This window comes from Dreissena polymorpha, chromosome 4, assembly GCF_020536995.1.
Source record: "Dreissena polymorpha isolate Duluth1 chromosome 4, UMN_Dpol_1.0, whole genome shotgun sequence".
NCBI lineage: Eukaryota > Metazoa > Mollusca > Bivalvia > Myida > Dreissenidae > Dreissena > Dreissena polymorpha.
This window is the reverse complement of record NC_068358.1, coordinates 52,015,460-52,041,358: the sequence shown is the minus strand read 5'-3', so window position 1 is coordinate 52,041,358 and position 25,899 is coordinate 52,015,460. Positions and strand designations below refer to the sequence as shown.

Below are 25,899 nucleotides of genomic sequence, written 5' to 3'. Positions count from 1 at the left end.
TGTATCATACCCTTTATTTAGAAGTGCTTTGTCTTTTAACATGTGTTATACATAAATAATACAAAATTGGAACCCTGTGGTGAAATTTGTACTTTGCCCCTAAAGTAACCGCAGCCTAAAACGATACACAATATGTCTAAATAAACTGAACCAAGTATTTGTATCCATTCAAATTTGACATAAATTTGGTGCATAAAAAGTTCTACATTTGAAAGGACTTTTTCACCGTTCAAAAAAATAGAATTTGTTTCAACGATTTTTAAATCCTACGACATCCTTTGCACATACATTATTCGTATGTGCGCTATGTACGAGCTTCCCCCCACCGATTATCGCATTTACCGTGTCCTGAGCGACAGGGTGTGTTGTTCAATAGATATGAGTGTGTACCTAAATATCTCAAACTATTCGATACTGCATGCATAAATCTCATATGTATTTTACCGTGTTGATTTCTCTATCATGTATTAATTAATAAATACAGTATACAAGTAATTTACTTGGTAGTTTAATCATTCCTTTATCTGATAAGTGCATTGTCTCTTACACGTGTTACCATTTAATACATTTACGAGCAAAAATGTGAACCCTGTGGTGGACATTGTACTTTGCCCCTAAAATAAACCAGCCATAAACGATTTACAATACGACAGAATAACCATACCATTTTTAAAGGGAGATTATACGATTTTTATATGTGTTAAAATGTGATATTGATAAAAATATGTTACAAAAACACACAACAGGCAAGACAAATTACACATTAAAGACGAATTTCAAAAAGTGCAGCAAAGACAAATTAGCACCCGAGCCGATTGTGACGAAGATATTACGTACATATGTTCCTACAATAACCGAAGCATTTGTCTTTTAATTAAGATCGGAGTAAGTGTCCGTGTGTCGTATGAATAGATGTCGTTACAGGTCATTAAAATGATCCGTAAAACTAAATTTAGATTCACATCGTACATGCATGATATAAGAGACGTAGATGTTATCTACATCTCTGATGATATACATGCTAGCGAATTCGACTCTACAGACATTTTCGATTTCAGAATTTAATATTTGGCTTATTTCGAAATTTTCGACACATGTTCTTCTTAACTTTTATTTTAACTTATATTGAAATATATGTATAAGTTTTTTTTACACATTTTATGTAAATTCATAAATATTTGACACAATCGTATATTCTCCATTTAAATGTACCAAGTATTTGTATTGATTCAACTTCGGTGCTTAAAAAAGCTATGCCTTTAAAGGGACTTCTGTACACTCTTGAAAATACTTTTTTAAACGATTTTCTCAGATTGAAAAAGATTGTATGATTGAAGAACAAAATAAACAAACTAAAACTCATAACACAAATAGTAAGAATATTTATGAATTTAAGTAAAATTGGTTTCGTAAATGTAGTATATATAAAGCTAGATTGCTAAAAAACAAACCATCTATGTTCATTTAGTTTATTGAGTTTCAGATCTTCTCAGCGATATATTGCTTCCAACAAAGACCATTTTATTCAATAATTGACTTAAGTAACCTACTTAAACAATCCAATAATAAGACTTCTGCCAAAAATTAAATGACCATTTGACTGCATTTATTATATTAATAAACACAAAATAAGATTTTTTTAGCTGATTAAGGCTTATTGTGAATTTTTCATGCGTTAGTAGCAACCCTGTTTTTTTTTATATTCAATATCATACATACAATGTAAACATGCATATGATCATTCAACATAGTGATCGTACAAAGCAATAAAGTTCAGACATGTTATACAAGATATGCTAATATATATATTTTTTAGAGAGAAAAGAAAAGAACAACAGAGGAATAGTTATGAAAAATGATGAGTTGTATAAAGTCGGAGGAAAGCATACTGGACTTGTGTGTTTTGTTTTATATTCACAATGATCTTGTCAGATTGAAAAAAAAATAAACAAAACTATTTTAGAAAGATAAACTAACATTAGAGTGAAATGTATAAAAGTGGACAAAACATGATGAGAATTAAATCCGATTCCATTTTTGTTCAAAGATTTGTAATGTGTCATTACTGAGGGCAAACCAATTAAAATTTGGTACTTGTTTTTTGTACTTCATGTTTAAGATAAAATATTTCATCAATATAACCATACAATTCACAATATTATTACCGTCTATTGATTTAAATGAGTTAATTCCGAAACTTACATTTAAGAAAGATAGTTTAACGTTTAGTTGCTGTTGTTCAAGAAAAGATATTAATTGATTCCAAATAGGCTGGATGTGTTTGCACTCCCCAAAAAGATGTTCTATAGTTTCTATGTTTTCACTGCAGAAGTCACACAGATTTGAGTTTGATAATTTGCATTTAAAGACTAGAGATATTTATTTGTAGCTATAATTCTATGGATGTATTGATATTGAAAATTTCTCAGTGTGCTTTCAATGGTTGCTTTATATGGCATGGTAAATATGTGTTTTCAATTAAGTTCATTTTCTCCAAAAAGGTCTTGCCATTTATTTTGGATTTTGGAGTTTTCTGTAGGGTTTTTAATTTGTAGTGTGTAAAATATTTTATTTGTTTTGTTTTTTCTTCCAAGTATGTTTTCTACAAATGTTGTTTGAGTACATGGTGTATTATTTGTATTGATTTCAGATTTAATATGTATGGGTATGCTTTTGATTAGTGTGTAGTACTTCAGAAAATTATTTGAAGGTATTCCGTATATGTAGCATATATTATCAAAAGAGTAGAAATCCTTAATTCTGTAGTCATATAATTGGTCGACATATTTAATGCTTCGTTCAAACCAATCTTTATAGAAAAACGTCTTATTGTTTGAAGTTATGTCTTTATTGTTCCATAAAATTGTTTTACTGCTGGTTTGGGTTTCTAAGTTATGAGTGATATCACTCCGCGCTGATAGAACATCAGACAGAAATATGTTTTCGTTTGCAATTTCATGTAAGATAGTACTGCTGATGTTACATTCAAAGAGTAAGGAGTCACCATATTTTTTAAGGATTTTCTGGTAGAATAATTTCCATTTACTCGTATTGGTATTATCTAGGTATCTTTTAACCCAGCTGCATTTGATTGCATTCAAGAATGAGTCAATGTTCGTTAATTGGATACCTCCATTTTCTACAGATTGAATTAACTGAGTTCTTTTTATTTTATCAGGCTTACCGTCCCATATGAAATTAAATATTGCTGATTTTATATCGTTAATAACATCGTTTGGTGGATTTGGGAGAACTGTTAATACATATATTAATTTAGGAAGTGCAAACGTTTTCAATACTGTGTTTTTCCGATTAGTGTAAGTTTACGATGATGCCATGATTTTAAGCAGTTTTTAAAATTCTGTAATTTAGGTAGTATGTTTTTAAGAACTGTATCCTTTTCATTATTTGTGAAAGTAATGCCTAACGTTGTGGCTTCATCGGATGTCCAATTAAATTTCATTTCTTTTTTATATTGAACATTACTTTGTTTTAATTTACCTACTCGTAGCACAGTACATTTACTTTTGTTTAGTTTAAGACCCGATGTCATTCCGTAAAGGGTTAGCGACTCTATTAGGTTATGGAACGAATCGTAATTGTCGTTTAAAAAATAAGTTGCATCGTCAGCAAATAGGGAATGTTTGATTTCTTCGTCAGGTTCTAGTGATATGCCTTTTATGTGTTTATTTGATTGGATTTGATGTGATAGATACTCGATGCAAATAATAAATAGCGATGATGAGAGTGGACATCCTTGTCGAAGCCCTCGTTCGATGTTAAAACTGTTTGAAAAGAAGCCATTGTTAATGATTATACTGTTAATATCGGTATAGAATAGTTTAACCCATTGAATGAGACTTTCACCAAAGTTCATATTTTCTAAGCAAGAGAACATAAATGAATGATCAAGCGACTCGAATGCCTTTTCAAAGTCTGCAAAGAATATTAGACCAGGATTATTTGAATTGTTGAAATAGTTTATGCATTCTTGGATAAGACGAACGTTTTCACCAATGTAACGTCCTTTTATGAAACCAGATTGAGATTTTGAAATGATTGATGGTAATATTTTTTTATTCTGTTTGCTATACTTTTAGTTGCAATTTTATAATCATTGTTCAGTAAACTAATCGGGCGCCAGTTTGATAAGGATTCTAAGTTTTTTCCAGGTTTTGGAATAAGTGATATAATACCTTGTTTTTGTAGCGTAGTTAAGTTTTCGTTGTTAAATGAATAGTTAAGTGAATTAATTATATGTGTTTTCATCTCATTCCAGAATATTTTTATAAAACTCGATTGTGATGCCATCAGATCCTGGGCTTTTGTTATTTTCCATTTCTTTTAGGGCTAATCCACATTCATATTCATTAAGCAATCCGTCGCACAGTTGTTTTACCTCTTGGTTTAAAGCGTGATGTGTATTTTTAAAAAGGGTGTTATTTTCAACATTTTTTTTTCGTTTATAGAGGATTTCGAAAAATAAACGTTGTTCTTCTAGTATTTCAGTTCTGTTTGTTATATCTTTGCCATTGACTACTAATGTGTGTACAGTTTTTTGTTCACTTCTACGTTTTTCAATGTTGGCGAAATATTTTGTATTTTTTTCATGGTGTTCAACATGCTGTGCACGCGCTCTTAATATTATTCCATTGAGATGTGTATGATAGATTCCATCTAATATTTGTTTTTTTAATGTTATTTCATTTTCAAAGTCGGTGGTATCATTTGTGTTTGTTTGATGCAATTGTTTTTCAAGTGTTTCAATGGTTTTTGATGGTTTCAGTTTCAAGTTTGTGTGTTTCTTTTTGTTTAAATGATGTGTATCTAATTGTTGTGTTACGTATATTTCCTTTAATTACTTCCTATAAGGTGTTTGGGTTTGCATCTTTATTATTTTGAACTGTATTTAATATTTCCTGTTTTATTTGTGTTTGATATTGTGTATCTAATAAGATGCTGTTGTTAATTTTAAAGTATCCTGGGCCTCTTTCAGGTTGTATATTGTGCAGTTTAAGTTCAACTAGAGAGTGGTCAGTCATAAATCCTGGTTTTATGTTACATGTGTCAATAATGTTGCAAAGAGATTCAGATATTAAAAAATAGTCTAATCTACAAAATATTGTTGGTTTTGTGTTTGAGTGCCAGGTGAATTTGCTTTCGTTTGGATATATAGTACGCCAGATGTCTATCATATTGTAGTTTTCAATTATGTTATTAAAAATGTTTCTATTTTTAGGATGAATATAAAGGTTTCCATTCTTTTTGTCTAATAATGGGTTAAGAACAGTTCACCACGGACTATGATGTTTTTATCTTGGTTATTAATTATAAAGGATTGAAATGTTTCGTAGAATGTGGAATCATCTATGTTAGGGCCGTAAACATTAATTAATGTTAATTCTGTTTCTTGTATTTTGATATCTATACTTGCTTGTCTGCCAATTATTATTTCGTTGAAGTTATTGACTGTGATCCCTATATTATTTTTTATCAGAAAGGCAATGCCTTGTTTATTAGTATGTTCTCCACTGAGATAGATTTCTCCGTCCCATTCATCTTTTAAGGTTTGTGCTGAAGTAGGTGTCAAATACATTCTTGTAAAAGGCAAAAACTATTTTTTTTTGTCTAACCATTTGAAGATTTTTATGCGTTTGTCTTTATTGTTTAGCCCTTTTACATTCAATGTACATAATTTAATCATTTAAAGGAGGGTGATGTAAATGATGATTTGTGTGTGCTTGTCCAGTTAGTTTCAAATTTAAAACATCTCCAGTTAGTGTCTATTGTAAGATAAGATATGTCTCTACATACAAACAAAATATGGAAACAAAAATGAGCAGAAAAAAAGTTATGTTTACACCCCGAAAAGCAACGGGTACACATGATAAAAAAACTGTTTACAATGACAAAAAGGAAGACAGGGTTCCGCCAAAAAAAAATAAAAAAATTGTGTAACACTATCATTAAACAAGTGAAAAAATGCTTAAGAGAAAGAAAAACAGCACACAGAACCACGCAAACACAAAAAAACACTGGCATGCAGAAACAACAACAATGTTTGCGTGGCGTTTGCGTATTTAAACTGTTCGTGTTTTTGTTTCCTATGCCGTAATCTCAAGTAATAAATATGTTTAGTTTGTACGCCTGCTCGTTGATATAATGTGATTGTTAACTTTGATGCGCAAGTTCGTGCATGTGTGTGTGTGTGTGTGTGTGTGTGTACATTCATGGGCGCGTGTGTGTGTGTGTGTGTGTGTGTACGTTCATGCGTGTGTGTATGTGTGTGTGCGGGTGTGCTTGTTTGTGCGTGTGTGCGTGTGGGTGTTTGTGTGCGCGGGCGTGTGTGTGTGCGTGAGTGTGCGTGAGTGTGCTAGGTGTGATTTTTGTGCGTGTGTAGGCTTGCGTATATGTCCCGGTGTTTTGTGAAAATATATAAAACATCTAAAGGGACAAAGAAAAAACAACAGAACTACATTAAACATAGTGGAACATACATAAGATACAACAACCAAACATGTTGAAAATTCTTTTGAACAAAAAGAATAAAATTGGTAATTCGTTTGTATTCGAGAGAGCGTGGTTGCTTGCATGTAGCCATGCATTGGTGTGTTTTACTGTGTGTGTGTGTGTGTGTGTGTGTGTGTGTGTGTGTGTGTGTGTGTAAAACTGATTGATTTTTCACCAAAAAAATAAAAATGTGTAGTTTGTACGCCTTCTTGTTGATGAAATGTGATTGTTAACAAGTATATGCTCACTTTCGCGCATGAGTGTGTGTGTGCGTGCGTGCGTGCGTGCGCGCGCGTGCGTGCGTGCGTGCGTGCGCGTGTGTGCGTGTGTGTGTGTGTGTGTGTGTGTGTGTGTGTGTGCGTGCGTGTGTGTGTGCGTGCGTGTGTGCGTGCGTGCGTGCGTGCGTGCGTGCGTGTGTGTGTGTGTGTGTGTGTGTGTGTGTGTGTGTGCGTGTGTGTGTGTGTGTGTGTGTGTGTGTGTGTGTGTGTGTGTGTGTGTGTGTGTGTGTGTGTGTGTGTGTGTGTGTGTGTGTGTGTGTGTGTGTGTGTGTGTGTGTGTGTGTGTGTGTGTGTGTGTGTGTGTGTGTGTGCGTGTGTGTGTGTGGGGGGGTGTGTGGGGGGTGCGTTCATGCGTTTGTGTGTATGCGTGTGCGTGTGCGCGTGTGTGATTTTTTGTGTGCGCGTGTAAGCGTGCGTGTATGTCCCGGTATCTTGTGAAATATATAATACACATAAAGAAACAAAGAAAAACATATTAACAAACAGAACAACATTAAACATTTTAGAAAAAAAACATAAGGTACAACAACCAAACATGTTGAAAGCTTTTTAAAAAAAAAAGGTAATTCGTTTGTGTTCGAGATAGCGTGATTGCTTGCATGTATGCATGCATTTGTGTGTTTTACTGTGTGTGTAAAAGTGATTCATCTTACACCAAAAAAGAAATACAGCAACAAAACAGCAATGTACAAGAAAACAAACCCTTTTGCTATGCTTGTCTTTTAGTACATTGTTAAAATTCTATTTATTTTCGATAGCATTGTTTAATTTAAATTGCATTATTCTGAAGTTAATCTTTGTTTAACTGTCATGGGTGAAATATTATTTTGTAAATGAAGACTTGTCGTTTACTGAAATCTCGAAGATTTTGCACTTTGGAAGTCGAGCCCAGCCGTGTTTACGATTTCTTTATGTATTCCGCCAGTTTGATTATAAGTGTTCCCGATCAGAGTAAGGAAGTGTTGCCGCATAAGTTTGTTTCAATTAAAATCGCCATTTAAATTTGGGTATGTCGTCGGCTTAACCTGTTATATATATAATGGCATATATACATTTTCACAATCTTTTTTAACATTTGTTTGGTGATAGATTGCTTATGTAATGTTAACAAAGCCGAAAATGATCGAAGAAGCAAACATGTCACAATTGGCTATTTCGTGATCTATTTTAGCAAAATTGATCGAATTATAAATATTGAATACGAAACGAAGGTTTCAGGAATCCACTTAACATAGGGCAAATAACAACACACATCTTAAATTGATTGTGCGCCTCGCTTCCAATATAGTTCATAACATTTTGTGTTACTTATAAAACATATTGTTGAAATTATTTTCCACGATACAATGTCTCATTAAATAGATGCGTTATTGTTGATTAAAAAAAGGAAAACATTGTGATAACAAGTGATCATTTATTTAAGGTAATGATGCAATGACCAAACAGTGAGAAAATATTGTTGTCTCAGCAAACAAATTTAACTCACACAAAAATAAAACAGTCACCTTCTCGGTACAGTCAAAACAAACCATTTGATATGTGAACATGGTGTAAGGAGCTCTGACCATCAAACTTAGCATAGAGTTATTCTCAAAAGACTCAAGAGATTACAAAAATAAGCATAACAGCATCACAATTCAAATTGAAACCATAAAAAAATAATGTTAAATGTAATTGCCATTTAATGACTTAATGATTGAATGAAAACCACGGCAACACAATCGTTACATTTTTAGCCACGAATTAACGGAACATTACCACGTATCAACTTACTTCATCTTGTCTTTGATTTTAAGGCAAAAGAGTCATATTATCACATAGTTACATACTCAGATCTTTGTCATGAAAGTTCAGTAACACATGATATTTTGAATAAAATATGAACTAGTACGCTTGTTTATTGCTTTTTGGCGGTTGTTATGACGTGGGAATACATTCAATAATAGCCATACGTGTGAATGATTGCAGGTTCATAGCGCTAAATAGTGTTGGTAAGTTCATGGTGTCTATTATTTCTGATAACAACTGACACAATCTACGTCCTTGTATTGTTTAATGGAGACGTGCTGTATGTCCAATTGAAAGTTTCATGGGGTGAGGATACTGCTTATAATTGACGAGGTAAGCGCCTACCTCACGCATCGAGAGCTTTATTTTATAAGCCAGGATAGTTCATTTATGAGGAAAGAAAGACATATTGGTGTCGATATTTGTTGATAAAACATTTAAAGTTCGTACATTTGTGTGACCCCTGTTGTGGAAGTTTATATAAATCCTTGGTTTAAATTGACTTTTTCACGTGTCAAACTGTATTTGCTTATGTAGTGTCAAAGATATGAGATATTTACTACGTTTTAAGCACGACTTGTTGAAGAACCAGAACAATCATAATCCGTCAATATTTCATTTGTCGTGTTATCTCATTTAATTCAATACAGAACAGTCTCGGAGATGGACGTTTTATTAACATGGTTTGGTTGGAGTATCTGTTAGAATGGTCAGTCTTCAAACTTGTATTACTTCTTCAACATTGCAAATACTGCATTCGTTTCATTCTGATTGGGGAATGTACAAACACAACTGTATACATTCAGCAATAAAATGTGTATCAGTTATACTTATAATACTGTATTTATTAACATAACAATCACTTTGTATTTAGCGCAGTTGAATGAACATAACTTCAAATAAGTATAACTACTGTAGTTAATTTGTAAGCCTTGATTTTACATGTGTGCGAACAATCGTATTCTCAATATGTTTCACAAAGTAAATATTTTACGACTCTTATAGCGTTATCAGCGGAACAACAACTAATGATCACACCATATCCACAAGCACGTGTGACGGAAGGTCAAGACATGACAATGAGCTGCTCATGGATTGCGAGTGATGTTGTCAGGGGCGTTATATGGCACGACAACGGCTTCTCTCTGGGAACAATTTCTATAAGTCAATCCAGGCCTTGTGATATTTATGGCAAACTACTCAATTACAACGAATTTGACGTAGGATGCGATTGTAACAACACATTTTCTGTAACAATTAAGAAAGTGCACAGAAGCAGAAATAACGCACAGTGGAGTTGCGAAATGTTGATAGGAGGAAGGTACATCAGCAGTGAGAGCACTACTATAGCCGTCGAGGGTATGTTTATTGTTGAACCAAATGCAATGTCTATCTTTCTTATAAAATATCACCCGTACAGACTGTTTGTGCTAACGAATTATTTTTATCCTATTACCAGATGAAAATCGATAGTATAACAACGATTGTATAAACTTAAGCTTTATACTATCGCTATTGTGAGATCAGATTTGTTTTTTTTTTCCAAAAATTAGATTTAGTTTTTGTCAACTACGGAAAAACAAAATCGTCAAAAATGCGATATTTGATAATTATTAATCGAAAATAGGGAGGAAATAATAGGATAAATAAAATATTATGTGAGGTTTGGATAAAGGTCAAGTTTATCATGCTCGGCTCGAACCATGTTAGATTTTAAATTCGGTTCTAAGCCTCGCACGATAAACTTTATCTGTATCCAAAACTTACATAATAGTCTTTATTTATTCTATTATCAGATGAAAATCGACAGTATAACAACGATCGTGTAAACTTGAGCTTAATACTATCGCTATTTTTACACCAGATTTGGGTTTTTCCGAAAATTGGAGAATACGTTTTTGTCAACTACGGAAAGATACAATCGTTACAATATTTGATAATTATTAATTGAAAAATGGAGGACATAATAGGATACATAGAATCTTATGTGAGTTTTGGATCAATATCAAGTTTATCATGCTCGGCTCGAACCGTGGTAGCGCTCGGCAAGCCTCGTGCTAACATGGTTCTTAGCCTCGCATGATAAATGGGATCTTTATCCAAAACTCACATAATATTCTCTATCTATAGCTAATGCTGTGTCGTTGAACATTGATGTTTTAAATTACAGTACTTGATACACTGATGCCAATGTTCACTTGTTGTTTAATCATCATTGTGATTTGCCCTTCAGTCAATTAATTGATAGTGTAGAGCCCCATGAAATATATTTTGTACATTGACAATGTGTGGAAATAAACAAAGACATTATAAAATAGATAATACATTAACACATATACTATATATTCATTTCAATGCACTCCATCGTAAACATGGCATGATAAATGTTTTTTAATTTCCAGTCGGTTTATCTGAAGTTGTGTTGCTCCCGCTTTTGCCGCAAAAGATAATAGCGGACAAAGAGGCAACGCTTAAGTGTCGAACATCCGGCGGCTTACCGCCGGCCAAGGTGACCTGGTTCATGGACTCGGGAGAAGGGTTCACGAACATGTCCACTCAGTCCTTCAATTCTTATGCGGAAGTAGATGATGTGTTTGTTGTTACCAGCAAAATGTCATTTACGCCTTCACGAAACAACACCTACATTAAAGTTTTCTGCAGCGTAAGTAACGTAGGATCAGAATTTAGGTCGAGGACGGCTGTTGTGGAAGTATTGTGTAAGTTAATAGCAACTTTGTTTGAGTGAACATGCAACTGTTATGATAAGTTATAATAAGACTTTCTTGTACACGCTTGAATTGCATTTATTGCATCTAATATTATTTGCGCACACAATAATTAATTTTGATTTTTATCCAAATCATAATTCTAAAACACGTCCCAATGGACCCAGATGTGAATAAACCTTACCGAACGATTATTATGAGTGATTAACAATGATTATCGTTTATACATGAAACATGTTGTAACAAATACAAGTACATGTTACCTACGGTACATATAGTGACTTCATGATGCATACTGTAGTTTTCTTAAATACTAAAAGTTTGTTTTGTATTTGCTAGCTTTTCCTTTAAAACCGGTTATCTCCATTAACGGAAAACCTGCATCTGCTAACACACATATTGTCGAAGGTCAAAGTACTACACTTCACTGTGAATCACAAAGCCACCCACCTTCCACCTACACCTGGATCTTTCCCGGAGGAACGACAATAGGTCAAGATTTGCTGCTAAATAACCCGGCGACTCATACTATTCGTCAACATGAAGGATGCTTCGTGTGCATTGCGGATAATGCACTGAATGGCATTTCGACAATGACTTTCCTGCTCAATGCAAGTCGTTCCGCAGTGTGTTTTACCTTTGAGTGTAAGTATTTTCTATAGATTCACACTGTATATTACACGTATATATAAAAATGTGCATGTATAACATAATTTACGCCTTCAAAATAACAGTAAAATTAATAACATATAATTTCGTTATAACAGATGATTTTGCAAGGTACTTTAATGGTACTCAATGAAAGCATTGCTGATTATTATATATATTTAAGGAGACTTAATGATTTATAATGGTATGCGATACAATATTTATTAATGTGCAAAAATGAGCATATAACTCGTTTGATTAACCAGCTCAAATATCACGAAGCCATTTGGGCCCCTTGATTTTTTTGTTACGAAAACAAAAATTAATTTCACACAATACACATTTACATTCATTTGGCAAAATCTGTAGAGAAATCTATGATCTTGTACTTGACAATGGTTTCAAAAATAGTCAATTATTAACAGAAGGTTCAGTTGAATACCTCCAGTACTACAGAGATATACTCCACAAAATGAACAGACTATAAAAAAGCCAAATGCAGTAAGTGCACTAATACTTACAAGAGAGTAATGGATCTTATACATTGCACAACCTCTCAATGTCTTCCATCAATAAATGACATTGTGTGTTACTATATTAAATAACAAGGGCACGTACATGCCTAGACAGATATCGAATGTACCGGTTTACATATTGTATGATTCTTTACATTATCTGGATGAGAATGATTTTAAGTCAAACGTTCGTGATCATATAACATAAGTTTAATGGCATGTACTGATACGTCATAATCATAAGCGAAGCATCGAATATAATTGAGATTTTACAACTCTAATTTAATTTGCGCCGTTATGCCTTAGTTATATCATATATTTATTTAAAGGGCTGATTATATATGTCAATATATGTCATTGCAGCAGTGGTAACGCAACCACCCCATAAGGCGAACATTGCAATCATTGGTGGAATAGTGGGAGTTCTAGTAGGGGCAGCCATCATTGTACTGATCGGTATTTTTATCAGCAGATGCAAATTGGGAAAAAAAGAATGGTAAACCCTCAATCAAGTCTATAGTGAACATTAATAAAATGTGCAGCTGTGTTTTTAAGATTACACTGTGTATATACATTTCTAAACTGCCACTATTAACATATATGCTAATGTTTAGATTTTTTTTAGGTGCGTTGTATCTCAAATAATAATTGATTGTAATAATAAGTTATCTGAATTTAATGGAGCATATTCTCAAAGCAGGGCGACTTATCCAAGCATTGAAAAGATTGTCATTGGTTTTCATTTGTAAAAGTTAACTTATTCATACAGCGTTATGGTACTAGTTCGACTTAAACATATTTAAATTCTCAATATATTCTCGAATTAATTACACGCAAAACAAATATGCCAGAATAGCGACTTTCGCTTTCATATTTTATCGCAACAAAAGTTTATTTATTCGTAGGTATGCAAATGTTTGTATTTTAGTATATATCATTATTGTTTATATAAACTTAGTTAAATGAACACAAAGTATCTATCAAATATGACTATGTATCTTTCACAAAGTGTTCATTTGTTTTACTTTTAATATAACACATATATTGCACATATGTACCAATTACAAAGATGCTGCATTTATTTATACACGAAAAAATTATTTAGCTAAACGGAATACTGCAAAAAAAATATTTCATAATTTTAAGTAGAAAAACAATGGATATCATCAAATGACTTTGCTGAACCAAACTCACATGCTTATGGAGAAACTATTATTTTAGTCAGACGTACATTGTCAAAAACTGGGCAGGCCAATAGCAAGGCCGTATGGAAAACAGTGTGGTCAGCATTTGATGTTTGAAATAATAATATTTATACATGTTACGATTGATTTTAATAATGCTATTGTGTTTCAGTGTCACCACTATAGACGATAATGATGCATAAATGTTTCTATTGCCTGGCGACGTCCGATGGAGACCAAAGTTACATTTTTTACAGCTAGAATATTTTTATGTATTTTTTAAAAGCTACCAGGTTTTCATCTAATAATCAAAGCTGAGTTTGCGCATGTTGGTGCTGTGTTCATGTGTATATGGTATATATATACTGTTTCGTTATTTATATCCGCACGCTTGTTAAACCCGATCTTCGAAGACATGATCAACTTCTTTAAAACAGCTCGAGTTCGTTATTTATGGTACGTGCGCATATAACCGACGCAATTTTTCTCCGAAACAATTAACTAGCTACGGGAATAACCTTGAACAGTTCGAGCCAAAATGTGTGTGAGTTAAAAATTATTCAAACATGTCGATTACAATACAATTTTAAAAGCATAAACACAAACGCGTTTTATTTTTCAAGCAAAACAGCCATGTATTGCATAAATATTGTCAATATATCAAGACATGTCCGACATAATATGGTACTAAATTGTATTACTTGTATTTTAAACTCAACTTGTCCCTAGCCATATATATATTTTTTTTTCTAATAACGTATGTACATTATGTTATACCTCTTAAGAACATGCGCAAATTTCCATTAAAATATTCACAATAACTATGCTCCCGTTGTTGTCCGTCAAATCCATAATGGTGATTCAAACGAAATAGTTACGATCTATACTTGTCGTTTTGAAAAGCAATCACAAACTGTCACGAGTAAAAACACATTTCCCGATATTTATAAAGTATTGGCACAGGTTGTATGTAAATAGACAACTAAATAGGTTCGGGAAATTATCATTCTTAGTCATTTGTCTCACAGGATGCCTCGTATGACTCATTTGTTTACTTAACATTTTATTAAACATTCAGAATGTTGCAGACTGTGATATTACGAAATATGAAATCCAGACATTTTATCGGGAAAGACAATACTTTTCGTGCCCACTACTTTTATAACAAAGACCTAACTTTAAAAATAAAATAATATCAAATCTCAGAGTATCACGTTGGAAGTTCCATACGACGCATTGTGGGTTTATGATAGCATTCGAGCTAGCCGAACCTCACACTTACCCAAGATGTAATCACAAGCCAAACACAATTAAGACATGTTAATATAATGTACATAGACAGACAGAAAAATAAACCATGAATGCGAAAGCGTGCAGCTTGAATCGAATAATGCGCACATTATTTTAGTGTGCTAGTAAAGATTTCATCTGTACAAAGTAGTTATACTGTTAGCTTTATTAAGACTAGCGAAACGGATTTTTAATAAAGTTACGTTTATACTAATTGTACACAACTCTTTTATTGCTTCTATTGTATTTTAATAAAATAAGTCGACCAACGGTTTGCTGTATTAAATTATTTTTTAACTTTAGGCCTACGACTTTCTTAAGCCAAATGTAAAACAATGGTTCGAATGTGTGCACTTTTATGTACCGTCTTATTGATAGGTCGAGGGGCTGGTAATATGGGTATGGAAATCTGCTGGATTCATGCATTCGAGATAAAGGCAACACTGAAAACGAAACGACGTCAGATGAACAAATAGCAACGATTTCATTTCATTAATTTAAGCACAAAACAAGCTGATATATTGCGTGTAACCTCGAGATATGACAATTTGTCTACCAGAATGTGTTGTTTCCACGTTGGACTGCTTTAATATATTGATCTCTGATTTTCACGTTTATAATAATACAAATCTTTTAATCGTATCATTTAGACTACATAAAACAGGTTTACACACTTGATTTATTTTAATGATAAGTCAAATTTATTTGATAACAATTTCATGAATAGTGTATGTTTAACGGTGTTTTCAACCGCCATTCTTAATCTTCTTATTAATATTCTATCTTCTTAATCAGAAGCTGAAAGTTAAAATCAGTTGACCCATTCAGAACTACGTGAGCGCTATCCTTATTATTTGCCTGTATTACACCTCTTATGTAATTCAATTTATGCGTAAAAGTATATTAGTCTCTCAGTATATAATAATTTAACGACTAAATGCATGGTAATAAATACTCGTTATATAATAAATAATGAAATTATAGGCCGTTCACAATAACTATAACCCTTGAACCCTTATGCTAAGAGTTATAACCTTTTGTTAATTTTGTCTTAGCCTATCCTGAAAAATTTAGAATATGACAATATTCTATTAGTCTTTTTTTCATATTTTTAGAGTTATTGCGATGAGTTATATTTTTTGCAAGGTAGGTATATCTTTTTGGGGAGATGGGCATTTAAAAAGATCCATAATTCCTGCTCCCTCATATTTTAAGTATATTGTCCTTTTTTTATTGTGTTAACTAACTATAGTATGAACAATTCACAACGCGATTGTTTACCAAACACTCGTGTCATTCTTCAGAGATGTAAAGAGAAGTAATGCATGTATTTTGGGTACATTCCTGTTATAGTAATTAAAAACATTCCCAAAAAATGCTCAAAATGTTGCCGAACATCATCAATCCCCCCCCCAACAAAAAAATAAATTCCATCTTCATTGAATGATAATAAACTTATATATGAATGTATACAGTTTACAGCACACAAAAACACCTATACTTATATGTTCTTTTCTCGTGTGTCTATCACTCTCATGTTCAATATATATTTCACTAGTTAGTGATATATTCAACATTTGGTCACCCGTCGTTATCTATCCATATTCGGCGACGTGCATATTTTCCTTAAAACTAAACATATATGTTTTTCCTTAAATTACGACAAGTGATCGCTGTCTTTAAATAAAGACATACACATCAAATGAAACTCGTGCACTGATTAGTTTTCATTTTATTGTGTAGTATTACTGATACGGTTTGATAAGAATATAAAATAGTTTAACACTCAACCATCGTCAGTTGCTTTGATGTAATAGTACAGTGTATGTCAATACAACCCTTCAGTAGAGTTGATTTACCTTTACATCCTGTCAGATTTATAAGTTTAAAGTAAATAATTGACTGTGTTCGTGTCAATGTATTTGATATCGGATGAATTATTACCTGCGTTAAATGCGTCAGCGACTGTATCAGTTCTATATTGCACTTAATTTTATTAACCTAACAGTTTTGACATTGATACACTTAGCTTGATTGATGTGTAAGCGACACAGGTTTTATCTCATTTGCACAAGATTGGTTACGGCAATTAGTTAACTAGATTAAAAATATACTAAATTACAACCTTTAAAGCCGTTTGATTTTAAACAAGAACCTTCTGTTTACAAGAACTGTCTGGTATGGGCGCAAACAATAGCTTTTCAGATTGCATCTTGATATCATATTAAAGTTAATATTATTTGTCTTTCTACTTGTAGAAACAAGTAGAAATAAAACAAAGGCTTAACGTTTGTATTATGCCCCAACTTTTAGAGAGGGGCGTATATATTTTTTCCATTGTCCGCTCTTTCAAGTAAACTTCTAGATACTTTGTTTAGTTTAACAATGTTAATATAGTTTAGGTAGTATCTTGTTTCTCATGTGTTTCTCATGAGTAAACGTAATGAAATATATTTTTTAAATAAGTTTTATTTTGGAAGCTATCTAAAATATTCACACTATCCAATTATACTGCAGTAATAATATTAGTTGACGCAAAATGCGTTTGCATATTTATGATTTTCCATAATGATAATTATGGACAATCTTGATAATCAAAACTATTCCAGGAACATAGATTTCCGTTACCCCTTTTAAAAGAGATAGGTAAGCTGTATGCTCTGTCGTCTGCGAAATTCTGCCACATGCTGGAAGCTCACCTTTTCTTTTGTGTTGTATATCACGAAATTTGGTGATAATGTAAATTTGGTTTTATATCGATTTAAGTTGATTATAATGAAGTGAGAAATGGTAAAATACATGTATGTTTATCTTTTTAAACATTGTGCTATACTAATGCGTGGTTTATGTTATTAATGTTATTATTGTGGAATAATCTACCAAGCCACTTAAAAATCATTGACCATGAGGGCTGTTTTAGATAAACACTTAAAACTCATTTGTTCAATCTTTTTCACGGATTACCATTGTGCAGTGTTTGTGAAGCGCAATAGAATATTTATTTAATATTTTTTGCGCTATATAAGTGACATGTATTTGTATTTGTATATTAGTACATGAATATTTCTTTCATAAATAACGTCTGGCGCTTAAAACCGATTCTCTTTACTTAGCTCATCCCCACAATTATACACTCTTTAAAGAAGCGGGTGTTTATTGCTTTTCGCCTGTCCATATGCCGATAGTTCCCTAGACCATTCGTTTTCACACGAAATCTAGATAAACCTTAGACCTACAACTATGGAAATTGGTATGAATAGTATTTTGAATGAAAATTAAAAAGTATTGATTTGATTTTGACGAATGTGTAAGGGGCTATGAAAAAAACAGGTTACACATGTAATTTTAACTACCATTAAAACACTTAAAGACACCCCTTAAGAAAATGAAGTTGTTATAAAATCAAACAATCTGACTGTATTTTATACACTTGTTTCATCTTTCCAGGTCAGCGTTCAGGTTTCGAAATCTGCGCCCGTGATTCAAAAAAGGCTCATAACTACTGTGTCCCTTCAGATATTGCTTTCATATTTGGTATGCATGTGTATCAGGACCAAACCTTTCCATGCGCATACAATTTTTGACCCCTGTGATCTTGACCTTGAACTTGGGTCAGCGTTCGGGTTTCGAAAAAATGCAACCGCGATTCGAAAAATGCTCATGCCTACTGTGTCCCTTCAGACATTGCTTTCATATTTGGTACGCGTGTGTATCTGGACAACACCGTTCCATGAGCATGAAATTTTTGAACTTGGGGTCCGCGTTCAGGTTTCGAAATATGCCACCGCGATTAAAAAAAGCTCATAAAGGCTATGTCATTTCAGATATTGCTTTCATATTTGGTATGCATGTGTATCTGGACGAGACCTTTCCATGCGCATACAAGTTTTGACCCCTGTGACCGTGACCTTGCAGTTAGGGTCCGCGTTAAGATTTCGAAATCTGCGACCACGACCCAAAAAAGATTCATAACTAGGTTCTTGAGCTTTACTTTAAACTTTTTTAATAATAATAATAATAATAAACGATTTGATATTTGTGAATTTTGACAGTTATAAAGATGTTGGTGAACTAGAAACGTACTACAGCCACCACAAACCTGTGTGGATAGCAGTTTAGAATTGAAGAGAATTCACAAATTATAGCACAAAGGAGGGCATATTGTGTTTAGTATCTCTGTGTGTTTTTATTTGTTTGCTATTAGATTTACAATATTCATACACAATTATTTTGGTCATTCATTAAAAAGCTTTGCTTATATAATATGTTACTAAATAGGACAAAAAGGGTTAACGTTTGATGGTAACAGCATTAAGAATTAATGTCCCATTCCCAATATAATAGTAAACAAGTACCATCAAGCGACACATCAACTCGCGGAGTTCTAGTTTTAGCTCGATTGCATCGAAAGCCCGAGGCTTATAGAAACGCTCTCGAGTCCGTTTCCTGGGCCTATAACTAGTACTTTTTTTTCTTTTTTTCTTTGGGGAAGATCTAGAGAACGCTTCCCAAGTGGGGATCGAACCCATGACCTCCTGATTGCTAGGCGGACACCATATTTATTACGCCACGGAGAACTAACTTTGCGGTTTACCAGATTTACCAAATCGTATGTACTAGAAAGCCGTTGTATTTTTAGACATTAAATCGTCGGTTTTAGGAACAATATAAGCAGTGTGACTTGTATTATTCAATGCGTTTGAGGTAAAATTAACAATTATAATTGTTTAATAATTTGGGCTGACATAAACACTAATATTCAATATGTTTTCTTATACCAACATTGGTCTTCTTATATTCATGTCTTTGTACTTATTTGCATCTACTATAAAGAATCTCAAATGTTCGATTACTTTAAAAAGAAACTCTTTGATTCTGATAAAAAATATAAGAAGTACTATTTTCAGTGCACTTTTAGAATTTACCAAAATTTATTTATCAAAACACATGTTTACCCACTATTTGTTTTATGATAAAGTAAAAGAGAATTTATACAAACTGCATTTATGTGAGATTAAAGGATGTTTTATCATACTGTTTTGCACTTAAAAGCAAAGCCTTTTTGTCAGTTATTCATGTTCTTAAACGCTTTCCACTCAGAGCGAATAACTAGACATACCCGTTCATAGTTGTGCAAAGTGTACTTAAACTGATATCTTTCATCCAATGCAGATATCAAATCAACCTTAAAATGAATGGCAATGTAGCTTACACATGAATTGAGTCATAGTTTATCATTGGTATGGAGTTGTTTGCCGAGCACAGGTGAATTAAATAGTGTGGTCTCAGATTATCAGATGTCTTAAATGTTGTTCTCTAAAGTAATTATAGTAATATCTTGCGCACATTCATTATGTTCACAGAAAGTTATTACTCATTTACTCAATTCATAGTGGCTATTTATTGAACCCACTCTCTTAAGTGTTTTAAATGTTGGCTCCCTCTTTTGATAAAAATAAATATTGGCTTTTTATCGCCCTCCAAAGGCGGAGGGATATACAATTGGCGTTGTCCGTCCGTCAGTCCGTCCGTGAGTTGAAAAACTGTCCAGGGCTATGTCTCAGATACCGTACAATACTTTAACATGAAACTGCATGGGTATATTGATATACATGAGGAAAAGTGCCATGCTTAAGCACCATAATACTTCATTTTCTTAATTAAGTTATTGCCCTTTTTAGATTTTGTTTGATGTGACTTTTCCGGGCTCTATCTCAGATACGATACATGATTTCAACATGAAACTTCATGTGTGTGTAGAAAACAATGGGAAAAAGTGCCATGCACAAGCACCTTAGCCCTAATGTTTTTAAATAAGAGTTAGTTACCTGGTTTGTAGGATGTAGCTTTTCAGGGCTATATCTCAGATACGCTACAAGAGTTCGACATGACACTGTGTGGTTGTATCAATAAGGCGAATGGCAATGCGTAAAAAAACAATAACACTACACTTAAATATGTTTTAGGTTTACACCGTTTATGAAGGAATTTGAATCCATTCATAACACAATATATTTTTCGGGGGATATCAAATCACCGAATGTGCATGTATATTTTGTTTGTATTATGTCAAGTTTTATATTATTCTCCAACACGAATGCATACAAATAATTTTCAACGGATTAAATGTGGATTCGGCTATGAAGTATTGCTGAGTTGTATAATATTGAAGTTTGATTGATGACTGTTACTTAGACACAAGATTGAAGTATATATGTCAATTCAACTCTGATCATAGGCAACTGTTCAATGGGTACCGTAAAATAAATCACGATGTTTTAAGATGATAGTTACGAACAACTTAGTCATCTAAGACCTAATGTGCTCAAGTGCCAGTCTCTTTGAAATTATATACATGATTTTATTGCATGGGTTTAATTAATCAGCTACCTTATCAGTGCTATATTTGACTGAATTATATTTACCTAACAGTTTAAACATCGGTACTCTTTATTTGCTTTGATAAATTTGTTATTTCCAAAGTTCTTATGTAGCTCTCACAGTTCAATAAGTTCGACTGCAGTCATTTGTTAAACCAATTTAAATTGTATCTTCATGCACTGATAACCACTTTTGAGGCCAAAGTCTTTAGCTTTAATCTAGAAGTAATATGGCATGGCTCAAACAGGAAGTATACAGATTAGCTGGTAGTTATTAAAGTTAATATCTTTATCATATTTCAAGTTCCACTTTGAGGAAAACAGCTTTCATTAAATAACAAAAAGACATAAAATAAAATCTGTTAAATTGTTTGACAGAAAATCAAAATAAGTACATGCTTTAAAATAGATATAGGCAATTACACAGAACAGTTACGAAGTCATTTGTGTTAAATCACTTTAAGAAACAAAAACAAAACACGAAATTTAAAAAATAACGGACTTTTTTGGTATAAGCCAGACGATCAGATCAAAAGGATTGTTTGTCTTGTGGATTTATGCGAACATATTGTGCAACCTGTCCCTTATCTCATGGCACATGACCTAGTGTTGAATGAACCTCCAATCGCACACAGTGTACCCAGTTACTGCGATCTACAAGTACCGAACCGCCGACAAGGCCTTTCAGTTAAAATTGAATCTCCGATTGAGAAGAAATGTCTTGATCGTAAACAACATGAAGATGGATTGCCACAGTATTTTATTGTGGATTTATATTTTAATATTCTGCAAAGTGCCGCCAAGTGTACAAGGTATTTTACTTAATGTTCAGATATTGTTTAATAAAATTAAACGTTTATAAATATTCACAAATAAGGGCACTTTTAATAATTAATAGCATTATCAGTTGTGTGCGTGTATTTCTGCGTCTTTTTACACATTTGTACGTCAATTATTTTTTACAACGATGGATATAACCAACAATGTATGTATTAAATATATACATTTGTAAGTTTTTATATAAGCACACAAATCGATTGAATATTTTATAAAATAACATTATCCCAGTGTATGTTTCTTTAAAGCGCTTACTTAAGAGTCCCTATACATACAATCTTTTGTTGGAGAGTTTTCTTATATAAGATTTGAGCCAAATTTATTTCTATATTTTACATCAGGCTCAACCCTATTCAAAAGACCATATGGTTGCGTTTTTTTTATCGCAGTCCTATGGACAGTTATTCGTCGCAATTTTCGTGAGTCTAGTAAGTAAATAAGGTTGGGGTGCTATATACAGCCCAGGTCCTACACTTACGCTGCTTCAGGCGCGGACGGACGTAATAAACTTCGAAATTCACAGCCCAAACGTCATGAAAACTAAATGACATGGGGTCGCGAGGCCATTCTATGCAGACTGAAGTGTGTGAAAAACTTTCCCCGTCCTTTTAAGAATGAGTTAGGTAATATAGACGAGCGTGTAATTCTGAGAGTTTTGTTTGAATCACTCATAAGCATTTTTGAGAAAAAACGTGGGATGAATTGATTGTATACAATTTGTTTTTGTTTCAAATAGGGAGTCAACACTGTAATTGTATTCGAGTCAATTTTAATATGAGGAATTATTATAGAGTATTGGTGTCAAGCTAGGAACTTTTTGCATTCTTAAACTGCTTAACTTATTTGACATAAAGGACATATTAGCAGGATGTATTCCCCTCATATAGATCTAATGACGTTGCTAGAACACCGCACAATAAGTTCCTCCGTACAAAGGTCTAATGCCTTAAATATTAAAATACAATTCATCCTCAAACATTGACTTAAAACAACTTTGGCATTCCAAATTTCTTTTTAATGTAGTTAAAAAAGGACTTTTGATTTGTTTCCATGTCAAATGTAAATTTTGTGAACTAAATACAAATACTTTGTGACAAGAGACCTCTTCTCGACACATGATTGTTCGGTCAATGTTATAAGTCGTATTTGGTGTTTTAAGGTATTATTTTATTTAAATGAGGTTTTTACTATAGTGCCACAAACTTGGACAGTTATGTTCCAACTTTCCAAATACATGATTTTTTGGGTGAAACACATTCACAGGTTATATCGTGGTAGACAGGGGGTAGCGATTGTTTAATGCTATTTATATGCATGTACAATATGCACATCATTTAAGGTTCATGTAGAGGCTTCATTTTGAAAAATGTGGGACCCCTAGCATTGAACTCAAATTTGACTAAAGGAAGAGTGCCACATTGAAAATGTATACATATATGCTTTAAAGGATGTTTTTTCTTCAAACTGCTACCAATTTTGTACATCAACGTATCATAGCATCCACAAAATCAATCAAAATACAAAGCGATTTTAACACTAAAATATACATTATTTTCAAAAATCTGAATCATGTTAATTCCACGTATTTCGGCGGAATAATATAACTATTAAATAATATCAACATTGACGAGGGCAAGTTACGCTTAAATAGTAAAAAAAGTTTACATATCTAGAAATATCAAAACTCGAACACATGTCATTTCCTCACCATGGGGGCAGCCATTTTTAAATTAATAAAATAGAAAGAAACATGCTAAAAACTCACTCATCGCCTAATTGACATTCCAAACGGTTGACGATGACAAATGCATTGGATTGTAATGTTTCCGTTGATGTTTGCAAACTGCAGGATCAGACCTCATAAACACTCAAAAGAATAACTATGTAAGAAGCATTTCACCAATGTTTACAATCGTTGTCGAATCACATGTACTTATATTATTGCGCATACAATAGTACGCTTACAGACTGACAGAAAGATCGATACGTAACTCCGTTCAATTCATCACGGTATAATATTCTATTGATAATATATAATAATACATCGCTTAAACAATCTAAAAGTAGAAATAATTCTTTTAAACGGAGTTTTTAATAACGAAAGTGAAAACAACGGAAGTTGGATGGATATTCTGTGAGATGCACTTCGGCTCCAGAAAAACAATACAAATAAACTAAAAAAGACGTGTGGGGGACAATTTTCAGCTGGAAAATATTTGAAATAGAGTAAGTGATGATATCTCTACGTGGTCATTTCTGTTATTTAGTGCGATCTCTTGCTGATTAATGTTAATAGTTGTTTTACTAGTTGCCACCCAACTGTCAAAATAAGTATGTGTTTTTTCAGGTTTGTGTATACACATACCCGGTATTCTCACCACTGCACGTGGTTTCAACCGATTTGTTTTGCACGTTTTTCTACGGATCACAGCGATGGCAACGCTTTCAAAATGGGTAGAAGGAATCGAAATATAAAATCAATCTTTCTGCCAATTTCTTTTTATTCCTTTACAATTTAATATGTCGTCTGCAATCTATTTCAATTTGAGAGGGTTTAAAACTTGCAATTTGGTTGAGAGGTAAATCACAAAATTGTTAAGCCTTTGAAATAGAATTGGGACTCTCATTATCCACCATACCTGGATTATTAAAAAGTAGTTACGTTCTAGTTATTTTTAGAACTTTGTTTAGGATATTTATCCAAAAAAGGCAGTTGAATAAAAACTCATTTGTTGTTTTATGACAATAATTTTCTGTGAAATGTTGCTAACTTGACCTTGTGTATGTATATAGCTTTGTAATTATTCAACTTAAGGTAGTGCATATCCTTCCTAACTTTAGATTGAGATTTTGTAAATTAGTGTAAAAATGTATTGGTTTTAAACCAAAATATGAATAAAGCACACAAATATTGAATGTCAAAAATGTAATTATGTTATTCTATCCGTCTTTAGCTTTAAAATGATATATAGTTTGACCATATTGTACCACATTCAATGAAGAAAAAAAAAGCGAAGTTTTAATGAATTTTATCCCCCCCCATGAACCTTAAACAATAATTATTTCTCTTAAAACAAAGAAAAGGAGGCTGGATGTTTAAGTTTTATTATAAGACCAACGCATTAACATGAAAATTGTATGTTGGCATAATGCGGACGCTACGACCGTTATATTTTAATTTAATTTCGATTTCCTTTTTAAAATCAAGTTGCATATCAAATTTCACTTGCGAACAAGGTTAGTGTTAAATCGTGAATTGATAGATTGGTATATTTTTCTTGCTCACAACAACAGCAATTCGAAGTTCATGTAAAAAGTAGCGCAATGTTATGATAATTGATATCACTGTTTAGTAGTAATCCTTGAAAATCAATTATTGTGCTCATGGTTTGTTAGTGTTATTCGTGTATTTTGCGTTGTGTATTTACACATGCATCACACTAAAACAATACATTGAAATTGTATAACTTTTTGGCATAAACAATAATATATTAATATGGTATCAAAGGTGGGATACTTATTTATAATTGTAACATACAAAAATACTTTTATGAGCTAAAACCAAGTTCAGAATACCGTTTGGTCGTTTAAGTTTTTTAATTGCGATCATCTCATTAGTCAACTTGTTGAGTTGAGGAATCAAAACAAAAAAGTCGTCACGTGAACTTTATATTTTAACATTTTATGACAGTAATGAATATTACAATCTTCCACTTTCCCGTATGTATATCGATGAAACATAT

General features: G+C 32.8%; 1 protein-coding gene across 2 annotated transcripts; it reads left to right on the top strand.

Annotated features, from left to right (window-relative positions):
* The first annotated feature begins 9,215 nt into the window (after positions 1-9,215).
* LOC127876107 (cell adhesion molecule 2-like) lies at positions 9,216-14,362 on the top strand. 2 transcript variants are annotated; one of them, XM_052421039.1, is made up of 6 exons: positions 9,216-9,285; positions 9,582-9,935; positions 10,979-11,293; positions 11,642-11,947; positions 12,829-12,961; positions 13,822-14,362. In XM_052421039.1, exons 2-6 carry the CDS (start codon positions 9,605-9,607, stop codon positions 13,850-13,852), a joined length of 1,116 nt encoding a protein of 371 aa, XP_052276999.1. In that variant the 5' UTR covers positions 9,216-9,285; positions 9,582-9,604; the 3' UTR covers positions 13,853-14,362. The 2 variants fall into 2 exon arrangements, with proteins under 2 accessions (XP_052276999.1, XP_052277000.1); XM_052421040.1 differs by lacking the exon at positions 12,829-12,961.
* The last annotated feature ends 11,537 nt before the right edge of the window (positions 14,363-25,899 follow it).